Below are 12735 nucleotides of genomic sequence, written 5' to 3' on the forward strand. Positions count from 1 at the left end.
CCCATGGGTGTTCCGTTGATTTGTTCGTATATCTGGTTGTTGAATGTGAAGTGTGTTGTGAGGCACAAATCCAGTAGTTTGAGTATGCCATCTTTGTTGATGGGTTCAACGTCCTGTTGTCTGTTATGTCTGTTCAGCAGGTTGGCTATTGTTTCTCTGACTAGGGCTTTGTCAATAGAGGTGAACAGTGCCGTTATGTCGAATGTTTACTTAATTGGCTTGAAGCTGAACGCTTGATACTTCTGTCTCAACCTCTCCATTTAAAAAAAACTTGTACAAAATTCATCCCTTAAAGCCATGGTTTCGTCACATCTATCATGTACAAATCCTGTTTCTTTCAATAAGGTCGTGCCTCATTCATAGAAAAAGAGAAAATGTGTGGAGGAGTAGGCTATTCAGCCCTTCAAGCCTGTTCTGTCTTTCTGTATGATCATGGCTGACCATTCCCTGTTCCTCTCCTCATGCCCTGTGATCTAAGGACTATACCTAACTCCTTCATGACCTCAACTGCTTTTTCAGGCAGTGAATTTCACATGCTCTTCGTTCTCCAGGTAAAGAAGTTTCTCCTCATGTCGGTCCTAAACGCCAATGAGTAAGCCAAACCTACTCAACCTGTCATCGTAAGACGGCAGCTATCCACCTCCCGATTCCTGGAGCCAACCTGATGAGCCGTCCCTAGATTGCCTTCAGTATCGGTATACCTTTCCTTAGATAATAGGATAAAATGTGGTCTGACTATTCTTTATATAGTTTCAGCAAGACCACATTTTATCCTATTATCTAAGGAAAGATATACCGGTACTGAAGGCAATCTCGGGATGGCTCATGAGGTTGGCTCCATTCCCTTTTGAAATAAAGGCCAACAGTTGTTTTTCCAGCTGTATTACGCACTGACCTTGGATGCTAGCCTTTTGTGATTTGTGCACAAGGACTCCGAAATCCCGCTGTGTTGCAGCTTTCTGTAGTCTTCCCCAAATTAAATAACATTCAGTATTCTATTCTTCCTGCCAAAATGTATAATCTCAATTTTTTTTCACCACATTATATTTGATCTTCCAAGATTTTGCCTATTCACTTAACCTGTCTATATCCCCCTAAAGCAAGACTTTAATGACCTAGATTAGATTAGATTCCCTACAGTATGGAAACAAGCCATTTTGCCCAACAAGTCCACACTGACCCTCTGAAGAGTAACCCACCCAGACCCATTCCCCTACCCTATATTTACCCCTGACTAATGCACCTTCTACTATGGGGAGTTTAGCATGGCTAATTCACCTGACCTGTACATTTTTGGATTGTGGGAGGAAACCAGAGCACCCGGAGGAAACCCACGCAGACACACTGAGATTGTGCACACTCCCTGCAGATGGTCGCCTGAGGTGGGAATCAAATTCGGGTCCCTGGTGCTGAGAGGCAGTAGGGCTAACCACTGAGCCACTGTACCACCCTCAACGTAAGTTTGAGCTGATTAAATGACAAAGATTTGTCCATGTCAGTGTCTGAGATTCACTATTCCAACAAAGTCCAACAACCACCTCTTGGCTTTCCACAGCAATGCCATTTATGAATGCCTATCATCAACATAACATAACTTGAAACATAGCATAATTAAATTGAAAATTAGTTGAAAATTTATTGCTGTTCGTCCACTGTTGGCTTAAAATGCTGAAACTCACTAGCTACCAGCAATATGGATATAACTACGCTTTGTAGATTGCAGCTATTCAAAGTCTTACCATCACGTTCCAGGGCAAATAGAGATGGGCAATAATTATGTGGCCTTTCTCGCACTGCCCACTGCCATAAATTAATTCTAAAATAAATTGATGTTATGGTGCTCTTCTAGTACCCTGGCCAAATTTCCATCCCATGCTTTACCTAAATTTACAACCGTGATTTCCAATTCTTTTAAGATTGTATTGGGGATACTTTTTGGTTTTCAGGGAATACTTGAAAAAGTTGAGCTAGAAACCAACAATTTTGAAAATAAGGATTTTCAAATTCTGTCCAATATCTATTATCTTTCTCACCTTCTTAGGATCAAGGTCCATTGCTCTCATGGTATATAGGAACATCTCTGAACAGGTTGATTACAAAATGTCTAAGGCTGTTGCGTGCATTGGAAGTGTCCCTATCCCTAGATCAGGAGGTTGATGAGGAAATATTTACCTCTAAATTCGTTATTGGTGAGGTGGACCTTGTCAGAAGTATCAGCTTGTGTTACAGCAGAGTCTATTTACTCAGCTAATGACAATCACAGCTTAATCAAACAGTCGAGTTATACAGCAAGGAAAAAAAAGGCCCTTCGGTCCACTGTGTCAATGCTGACCAATAAGCACCAAACTACACTAAATCCCATTTACCCATATGAATTCTAGCAAATTTAACTCATGCCTGAAACTGACAGTTTCCTGAAAATAGTCGGGTTATTTCTCTGATAAATGAAATATGCTGGTGAGAATTCTAGGAAGAGGATAAGCTAACACTGATCCTTATCACTAAGCCAGGAACCCCAGGTTCAAGTCCTATCTCCTGTATCGATGTGCAATAACCTTTCTGAGTAAGTTAATTGAAAAATCTATAATATTTAATTTAGAGGCAAATTGTGAACAGAAAGCAAAATGAGTGCAAAAGGAAGATGAGAATCAGAAAGGAAGATGAGAATCATGAGACATTTAAAGACAAATTAAAAGTTTTTAAAAGAAAATTCAAGAACAATTCAATTATGAAGTGAAACCTCACATTCCTAAAAATTAAGTTTCAGTGCCAGAAAAGTTACTGGTAATAATTGAGGTGACCATAAAATTAAAATTCACTTTATGAAAATGGGCAAACTCTTTCACTTCTGGCAGGCTTAGTGAGTGTCTTGTTGCTAAGTACCCAAACTTTCAGTTTTATGTGATCCCATGACAAGATACCAATATCATGAAGCTTCCGGAGAAATGAGAACTTCTTGATTTTTGCATTTCATTGCATGTATGACTTTTCTGAAGTGGCTGACATATTTACTAATGTTGTTAACATTTTTGCTCGTATTGTTATTGTGAAATTTATTGCAATATCTTTTATCCTTTTGGGTATCTTTTCAACTAATTTCAAATATGGTTTCAACTTTGATAAATAATTACATACATTTCTTACAGAAATGGCAGGATATTATCAAAGAAGTCAAATTTCTACAGAAGTTACGACATCCAAATAGTATTGAATACAAAGGTTGCTATCTGAGGGAACATACCGCCTGGGTAAGAAACTTACTGTACCAATATGTGAACTGACTGCACACAACTGTGTATATTAATGAAGTATCTAAGAGACTCGGCCATTTGTCTGGAATGTAGTTTCAGCCTTATTTTTGTGTGGTGGTTCAGGCAGACTCTTAAATAGGCTACAATTATTAAATGATTAGATTAGGTTATCTACAGTGTGGAAACAGGCCCACCGCCCCTCCGAAGAGAAACCCACCCAGACCCATTCCCCTACCATACATTTACCCCTGACTAACGCACCTAACACTATGGGCAATTTAGCATGGCCAATTCACCTGATCTGTGCATCTTTGGATTGTGTGAGGAAACCAGAGCACCCAGAGGAAACCCCAGCAAACATGGGGAGAATGTGCAAACTCCACACAGACAGGCAGGAATCAAACCCAGGTCCCTGGTGCTGTGAGGCAGCAGTGCTGTGAGGCAGCAGTGCTAACCACTGAGCCACCGTGCTACCCTTTTTGTTTGTTCATAAGCACAAACATTGAAATGGTTAATACAAAAATAATTTTTTTGCATAGATCTCCTTAACCAGTTTGTTTTTTGGGTACTGTGTTCAAGATGAAACTTTTTTTTACTTGTTCAATAACACACTCCAGCATGATAATTTTCAAATGATGGAAATAAAAGATCATTTACTTTTCATCAAATATATATGCAGTGTATATTTGTGTTTATTTTAGCTGCTGCAGTACATTTTTTCTAATATGAGATTGTGAATATGTAGAGATTGTAGTTTTATCAGCTGGTTTTCTTTTTACAGCTGGTCATGGAGTACTGCTTAGGGTCAGCTTCAGATCTTCTGGAAGGTAAAAATTTTCTATTGTCTACTTGGAAGTTGATCTTTTCAAATATGTACACAAACATTTTGTATAATATTGGATAATTGACAATTTTTCATTGGTGTACATTAAATAAAGCCTAGCAAAGATTGCTTGATGGGCTGATGGCTGATCCTCAGATTTATTATGATTTAAAATGATCAAATTTAACAAATATGTTGTTCAACACTTTCAAACTGTATTTCAAAACATTGAATTCAGTATGACAAAGTATTGTCTGTGCAATGACATTACACAATTATAGTGATTTATAGATTTTGAAGATTTAAAGATTTTGAAGTTTTAATGAATGTTGAAGTCGGGACTTGCTACCAGCATTTTTCAGAACTGGGATACCAAATTTACCATAACTTATTGATTTCAAACTGAACCAATTATTTTTAAAAGATATGTACTAGGAGCAGGAGTGAGCTACTCAGCCTCTCAAGCCTGCTAAGCCATTCAGTAAGATCTGATTATTCCCTATTTCTGCGTTTCTGACAACCTTTCATTCCCCATGTTTATCAAGAATTTGTTTATTTTTGCTTTAAAGATATTCAAGGACTCTGCTTCCATTGCCTTTTGAAGTAAAAGTTCCAAAGTTACTTAAACCATTAAAGGCAAACATTTATTCTCCTTGATGTTTTAAGTGGGCAACTCCTTATTTTTAAACAGCAACTGCCAGTTCTAGCTTTTCTAACAAGAGGAAATCTCTTTCCATGTCCACCCTATAAGGACCTGTCGAGGAAATTGCATGTTTCAGTCAGGTTGTCTTAGCTCCAGGGGTACAAGCCCACCCTGTCCAACCTTTGTTCATAAGACAGCCTGACTAGTCCAGCTAACATCTAGTAAAAACCGAAAGAACCGCTGATGCTTGAAATCAGAAACAAAAACAAAAATTGCTGGAAAAGCTCAGCAGGTCTAGCAGCATCAGTGGAAAGAAATCCGAGTTAATGTTCAATGACCCTTCATCAGAATTGATAGCTAGAAAAATGTGAAAAATCACAACACACAAGTTAAAGACCAACAGGTTTATTTGGAAGCACTAGCTTTCAGAGCACTGATCCTTCATCACGTGGTTGCAGTGAAGGATGAAGGAGCAGCGCTCTGAAAACAAGTGCTTCCAAATAAACCTGTTGGTCTATAACCTGATGTTGTGTGATCTTTAACTTTGTACACCCCAGTCCGACAACGGCACCTCCAAATTAGGAAAATGTTGGTTTTTATGCAGAAAGTAGGGTGGGATGGAGGAGATAAGGAATAATAGAGCCCAATAGAGCCCAATGTGAGAGAAGACCTTGGATAGACAAAGTGGTGGAGATCAACCTAGGAGAATGAATAGCTACCAATAGTAATTATTAGTGACTAGAAATGAGCAGTGTGTAATAGCAGACCATGTTATAATAGTATGTGAGAGGGTTCTGGTAAGGACATGGAGAAGGTGACTCAAGCCTTAAAATTGTTGAACTTGATATTGAGTCCAGAAGGCTGTAGAGTTCCCAAGCAGAAAATGAGGTGCTATTCTTCCAGCTCATGCTGAGCTTCACTGGAGCTTTGCAACAAGCCTGAAACAGATGTTCGGTGGCGAACATGGTGTATTGAGGAGGCAGACAACTGGAAGCTTAGGATCTTTTTAGCAAATGATGACCTATACATTGAGAACAGTCAATTTCTCTTCCCCCTTTCACCCATTCCAACCAATCTCTTGAACTAACTGCACTCTGTGCTGTCACATCCAACCCTGACTTTGTAATTAAGCCTGCTGTCAAGGGTGGTGCTGTTGTTTGGCAGGCAGAGTGTCAGCTCTTCAATACCGCTCTATTTCCCCTGGACCATGACCCCACCATTGAACATAAGATCATTGTGTCTACTACAGTCACTAATCTCATGTCATCTGGTGATCTCTTCCCTCACTGCCTAGCAGCTCATAGTTTCTCAGCCCACACAGCTTGCTTCTACCTCCTTCCCAAAATCTGCAAACAGGACTGCTCAGGTAGACCCATTGTTTCTGCCTGCTCCTACCCTACAGAATTCCTACCTCAATTTGATTTTATTCTCCCCTTATTCAATTCCTTCCCACTTATATCTAACGCTTTACGTCAGTTTCAGAATTTCCATTTTAAGAGGTTCAGCTGCTGTTTCCTTAACATGGATGTGCAATCCCTTTACACATCCATTCCCCCTTCAGGATGATCTCTGGGCTGTCTGCTTCTTCCTGGAATAAATGCCTGAACCTTCCCCATCCATCACCACCCTCCTCCGCCGAGCTCATTTTCACCCTCAACATTTTCTCTCTTAACTCATCTCACTCTCTTCAGATCAGGGAGGTAGCCATGGGTACCTGCATGGGCCCCAGTTATGCATGTCTCATTGTGGGGTACGTGGAACGTTCCTTGTTCCGGTCCTAGTCCGGCACCCACCATTCCACCTTTTGTCCAGAATTGGAAAGGTTTATCAGTTTCACTTCCAATTTTCACCCAGTTCTCACCTTCATCTGGTCCATCTCTGACTCCTCCTTTCCCCCTCAACATCTCTGTTTTCATTTCTATGGATAGGCTGGTCACCAATATTCACTACAAACCAGCTGACTCCCACCATTACTTTGATTCTACATCCTCACCCTGCTTCCTGTAAAGACTCCCAGTACCTTTGTCTCCATCATCTTTGTTCTGTTGATGCCAACTTTGACAAAGGGGTCTCTGGGATATCCTCCATTTCCTCATCCGAGGATTCCCAGCCTGATAGGGTCCTCAGCCTGGTCTGACCCATTTCCTGCATTTCAGCCTCCACCCACCCCCCCACTTCCTTCGACAGCAGCACTACAGTCCTTGTTCTCACCTACCGTCTCACCAGCATCCACATCCAGAGGATCATTAACTAACATTTCCTCCACTTCCAACAGGATGCCATCATGAGACAAATATTCCCCATCCCTCCTTGTTAGCCTTCCACAAGCACTGTTTCCTCTCGAACACCCTGGTCCACTCTTCCTTCACTCCCAGCAGCTCTTTGGCATCTTTCCTTGCAGCTGCTGATGGTGTAGAACTTGCTCTTTAACTTCATCCCTTCTCAGTATCCAAGAGCCCCAACATGCCTTCCAGGTGAAGCAGTGCTTTATCTGCACTTCACTCAGTGTAGTCTACTGCATTTACTGCTCATAATGCGGTCTTCTGTACATTGGGGAACTAAGTGTAGAGTGGGTGACTGCTTCACAGAACACCTATGCTTTGTCTGCAAAGAAACACCCTGAACTTCGAGTTGCCTGCCACTTCAACACACCAATTTGTTCCCTGGCCAGCATCTGTCTTTAGGAAATGGGATCTGTGATTTCTTGAGCTTGGAAGAATGAGAGGTTATATGGGGGGTGGATATTGAGAGATGCTTGCCCTGGTTGGTGACTCTAGACTGTCATGATAAGCAACAGGTTACTTAACACTGGAACTTTCTCTTTAGAATTTTCTACCCCAGAAGGTAGAAAGGTAGAAGATCAATCATCAAGCAGGTTCAAAATTAATAGGCTTCTGGAGACCAATGTCACTAAAGGGATATGGTGTTGGCACATGAAAATGACATTGAGGAGATGATCGGTCATGTTCTCAAGTGATAGGGCAAGCATGGTGAGCTGAATGGTGTATTCTTTCTGTTTGCCTTTGCACATCTGACTTATTTCCAACCCATGAATTGTATCCATCCGTGTCTGACAAGTTCCATTGTTTCTTCCTTTTTACTACATTTTGCACGTGATCATTGTTTTGAGGGCCTGAATGTTACACCCACAAGTGACTTTGTGCCTTTATCATTTCCCTACCCAAAATGCTTCTCCATCCTGGTTTTGCTGAATTTGAATCATCCGGCTCTTTTGTGCTAAAAGCACTATGATTATTTAAGAGAGCCAGACCACCAAATTTCCTTGCTTCCTGTCCTTCCTAAATGTCATGTACCTTTTTAATGTTAAGATCAAAATCAGTGATCCTGTAGCCATGCCTCTGCAATAGCTTTCAGATTATACTATGTATTTCTCTTTATTAGTTCATCTGTTGTTTTGAATCCTGCATGCACTCAGATACAGAGCCTTCAGTTTTGATGGTTTATTATTTTTATAGCCTCTTGTCTTATCTATTTATTTTCTCTTAAATTTGCATTCTGTATCCCTTCTGGTCATGGTTTGTTTCAGTTCCCATATTGTTGCCATTCTGTGTCATCTCATATGAAACCTTTAACATTTTAATTCAGTAAAAATAATGTTTGTACCAAGAAAATTTGATTCTGATCCATTTATTCCATTTGACAATTATTTTAATTGTTTTGATGTATTGCACCAGTGTGAAAAATTCCGCTGTTCCTCACTCCATCTTCTCCAGAAAATCAAAACTATTTGTATGCTGGTTGCATGGTTTTCATAGTAAAATAATAGCTGAAACATAGCTCCATTTGTCTTGCTTTAATACTCTGTTAAAGCTTTGTTTCAAACATATGCATTTAGACTGTTCCCTTTCCTAACTTACCATGGGCCTTGCTCATGATTATATAAATCCTTATTGTCTTTTGATTCTCCAATATAGCAGATTTTGAGATACAAGATCTTTATCCTTTATATAATCTCTATAATGCATGCCTGGGTGTAAGAAGTTTATTTTTCCTTTCAGGCATAAGTAATTAAGAATTGTCCTTCACCTTGAGCAATTGAAATTTAATTAACACTAATTTGAATTTGAAGAAAATGTTTTATGAATGTTTTCATTGTTTTAATAATTAAGGAGTGCCAGTTTTAGTTTATAGTATTAAATGTGTCTCAAATAGATCATTTATCAGGTTTTGTTTCATTTCAGTTCATAAGAAACCGCTTCAGGAAATTGAGATAGCAGCCATTACACATGGTGCTCTGCAAGGCTTAGCTTATTTGCATTCTCACAACATGATTCACAGGTAAGCCTATGCAGAGGAACACTGGGTCAGGGTAAGAATATTTTAATACATAACATATGAGTCGACCTTTCAATATCAGATTTGTGTCACAGCCAACTTTGATGTATTTTAGCAACATAACCAGAGGTTGTCAGCTGTAAGCTATACTATATCAATGTTGATCTGAAGTCTGCATCAATTATATGGGCAATTTATAAGTTTAGCAAGACATTAAATGGAGTTTGAAAATCAGATTTTATAATATAAGCAAACACATTCTGCATGCTGATGTATAATTTTGGTGTCTTGCAATTGCAATCATGCTTTTGGCATCCTCAATTGCAGTGATAATTTTACAATTAACAATAGCGAATAAAATTTATTTGAAATCACTGAGATTTGGTAAATGTTCTTCTATTTATCCAGTTCCACTGAAAATGTGGATCGTTAGGAAGCACTGATCATTTAATAAAGGAAAAAAGGTGCAAATCATAGTGTTCACAATAGCTTGATATAATATTAGCTCTGAATTTGCAGCAGTAATTACAATTTGTTCGCCTTTAGTTCTCTAGTAAATGTTTGCCTTTATGGGCTGTAGTTTACCACAGCAATATAAATCAAGTAGCATTTAAGTGCATAGAAATCTGAAGCAAAAATCCAGAAATTGCTGGAGAAACTCAGCAGGTCTGGCAGCATCTGTGGAGAGAAAGCAGAGTTAACTTTTGGAGTTCAGTGACCCTTCAGAATGTGTTCTAGTTCTGAAGGGCTACTGGACTCAAAGGTAACTCTGTTTTCTCTCCCCAGATGCTGCCAGACCTGTTGAGATTTTCCAGCAATTTCTGTTTTCAGATTTCCAGCATCCACAGCTTGTTCTTTTATTTTTGCATTTAGAAATTTATCTATTTTGACATGTATGTGGGAAACATTCATGCTGCCTAATTGTTTGGAGTTGAACTTAATTTTAAATTCAGAGTGCAATGGTCTAAATAGTTAGTCTGGTCTACAAAATTTTGTTTGGATTGCATATTTTAATTTGGTTTTATTTAAAACTAGGAAGCACTCATTCTCAAAGCAGTAGCCTCACAGGATCATAATAATTGTACTAGCAGATTTGTATTTAGAGAATTGCTTTCACAATCTCTGGACATCCTGAAGTGCTTTACAGTTAATGAAATATTATTGAACTATATTTGTTGAAATTCAGAAAATGCGATAGTTTTCACACTCCAGGTGCCCACAAACAGCAATGTGGTAATCTAGTCATGATCAGTAGGCACTAGGTGAATAATAAATATTCACCTAGTGAATAATAAATAATAATAAATACACCAAAGTGAATTTCTCTTTGATTTAGTGCAATTGGAACATTTTACGCCCAATGGGAAAGACACATAGAAACGTGGTTTAACACTTATCTGAAAAGCTGCTGAATGTGCTATCATCAAGAACATGGCAATGGATTACTGACAAAATGTCAATGTATCTCTTGCAGTTTTCAAAATCAATTCAGCATTAAATGCCACTGCACTTTGGTAATAGCACTGGATTAGCTGTTTTTCCCAAAATATGTTCAGGCCAAGTTTTTAGTTTCTTGCATCAATCTATGAATTTATTTGGCCACAAATCTGAAAGTGCAAGTTGGTGGCATAGCTCAAAATCCTTTATTTCTTCCAACTAATTTAACTTACAACTTGCTATCCTCAGACTGGGGTGAATTTTATTACACTTTTGTCAAAAAAGCATGATCATTCATCATCTTTCTGCCACTCTTGCACTTGTTGACTTCTGGCTCTCATGGTTGCCAAGTAGCTATTATCCATATCTGACATTGCCAAAACTGTCACAGGAAGTGGATATCGCAGCTAAACTTGATCTTTCCTTCACACAGTAGGCACTCAAGTTGGGGGATTGTGATCATGAGCAGGATTTATGGCTGATTTTTCCCATACTTGCCCTAGATGCAGCAGTCAGTTGTCCTGCTGCCAGATCCTATTTAACTCATCCTGGTCTACATCACTCAACCATCAGCAAGCTGAATTTCCAAATGTTTTATGCAGAAATGGTCTCTCAGAATAGAATAGCCTTTATTGTCAGATATATTCAATGAGTATAGTGAAAAGTTTATACATTGCTGATTTAGATATAAAAGTACCTGGGATCAGCTTTTTTTTTGTAAGATTTGGACAATGCAGATAATAAAAGGTCCAGCATTCCAGAAGTGAAAGTTCAGTACAGCAAACCACGCTGGCACCTAGCTTCCGATCTGCACCAGGCCCTGGCTCCACTCACCAGCGACACTGCAGGATGCCAGAGGGTTGTCACACTACATTCGGAGATTGCCACATCATGCCAGCAGACCCTTACGTGAGGAGGCAGCTGTGCAAGGTTGGGAAGTTACCAAGCCAACACTAGGAGGCTGTTGCGCGAGGTTGCCATCCCACGCAGTGAGGCCAATGCGTCAGGTGAGGCCAAGAATCACTCGCTGGAGGTTGAAGAGAAAAAAAACAAAAGCACTGAGAAGAAGTTTAAAAAAAAAAGGAAGAAAGAACAGGCAGAGTGGGTGAGCTCTGTCTGGAGCATCCTATTCTGTCCCATCTTGTAACAAACTTGGCAACTATGTTCCATAAAGCAGATCAAAACGGTACGTTGCCCAAGAAATTTAGGCACAATGTAAACCAGGAAGGATTCTATAAAACACTCATGGCATCTTTCCTTTTTATATTTTCATCTAATATTCTTTGGCCACGTACCATTTTAATATATTTGCTTTAAGCCACAAATATTTAGAACATTGTATTTACTAAAGTTTTTTTATATTACTAGCCTTGAGCAATATTGAGTTAAGTACTGAATTTATTGAGTTATTTAATTGTATATTACTTGTCTTATAATCAGGGACATAAAGGCAGGTAATATCCTCCTGACAGAACCAGGCCAAGTGAAGCTAGCTGATTTTGGATCAGCTTCCATAGTATCTCCTGCCAATTCATTTGTGGGAACACCATATTGGTAAGAAGTTCTCTTTAATGTCATGATCATTTGTCTTCAATGTCATAGTTTTAGTTAGAAGCATACATGCAAACATTCATACGACCAAAAGAATGCCACTCAGCTCTTCAAACCTGCTCCACCATTCAGCGAGATCATGCTGATCGGATTTTACCTTCATCTTTACATCCTGCTACCCCTGATAATCTATCTTCCCCATAGTAAACAAGAGCATCAAATAATCAAAAGAACTAATTTGGCTATCGTTGGCTATGTATTAGAGAATCTTGTGTATTTCCACGACCCATTGAACAATGTCATCAGGTGTCACCACCTTGCTTCTGGTGGGACCATTTATAGTGAAGATGCTAGATAAAGTGCAGTGCAAAACGTCCTCTCTGGCTCAGATGAACGGGAAAAAGGTTACAACTACTTGACTTGTCACCAAGTTTTAACACCACCCCTCAAGATCTTGTGGATAATGACAATACCCCAAGGTGCCCACATTAATCAGGATCATGTCCAGCCATCCACTAGGAGTTATGAGAGAGTTCCAGCAGAGAAGGATAGAAAAAGAATCTAATTCTGCTCTTTGGAACCCTATGTCTTAGGGTACCTTATTTTATGTGCTCAAAGATCTGCAGGTTGATGATCAACCTGTTCAATCGCATGCAAAAATGCATGGTTCTGTGTGAGAATCATCACTGAATTGAGTAACAGCTAAAGATGACAATATTTCTAACCATTGAATT

General features: G+C 39.2%; 1 protein-coding gene across 3 annotated transcripts in view; it reads left to right on the forward strand.

Annotated features, from left to right (window-relative positions):
* taok1a (TAO kinase 1a) overlaps positions 1-12735 on the forward strand; it is a 174116-nt gene that overhangs the window by 107266 nt on the left and 54115 nt on the right. For all 3 annotated transcript variants that reach the window (XM_043718405.1, XM_043718406.1, XM_043718404.1), the window contains exons 4-7: positions 3147-3248; positions 4033-4078; positions 8920-9016; positions 11891-12004. In XM_043718405.1, the coding sequence (XP_043574340.1) occupies positions 3147-3248; positions 4033-4078; positions 8920-9016; positions 11891-12004 (359 nt within the window). The remainder of the gene's footprint in view (positions 1-3146; positions 3249-4032; positions 4079-8919; positions 9017-11890; positions 12005-12735) is intronic.

This window comes from Chiloscyllium plagiosum, chromosome 28, assembly GCF_004010195.1.
Source record: "Chiloscyllium plagiosum isolate BGI_BamShark_2017 chromosome 28, ASM401019v2, whole genome shotgun sequence".
In the NCBI taxonomy this organism is placed as follows: Eukaryota; Metazoa; Chordata; class Chondrichthyes; order Orectolobiformes; family Hemiscylliidae; genus Chiloscyllium; species Chiloscyllium plagiosum.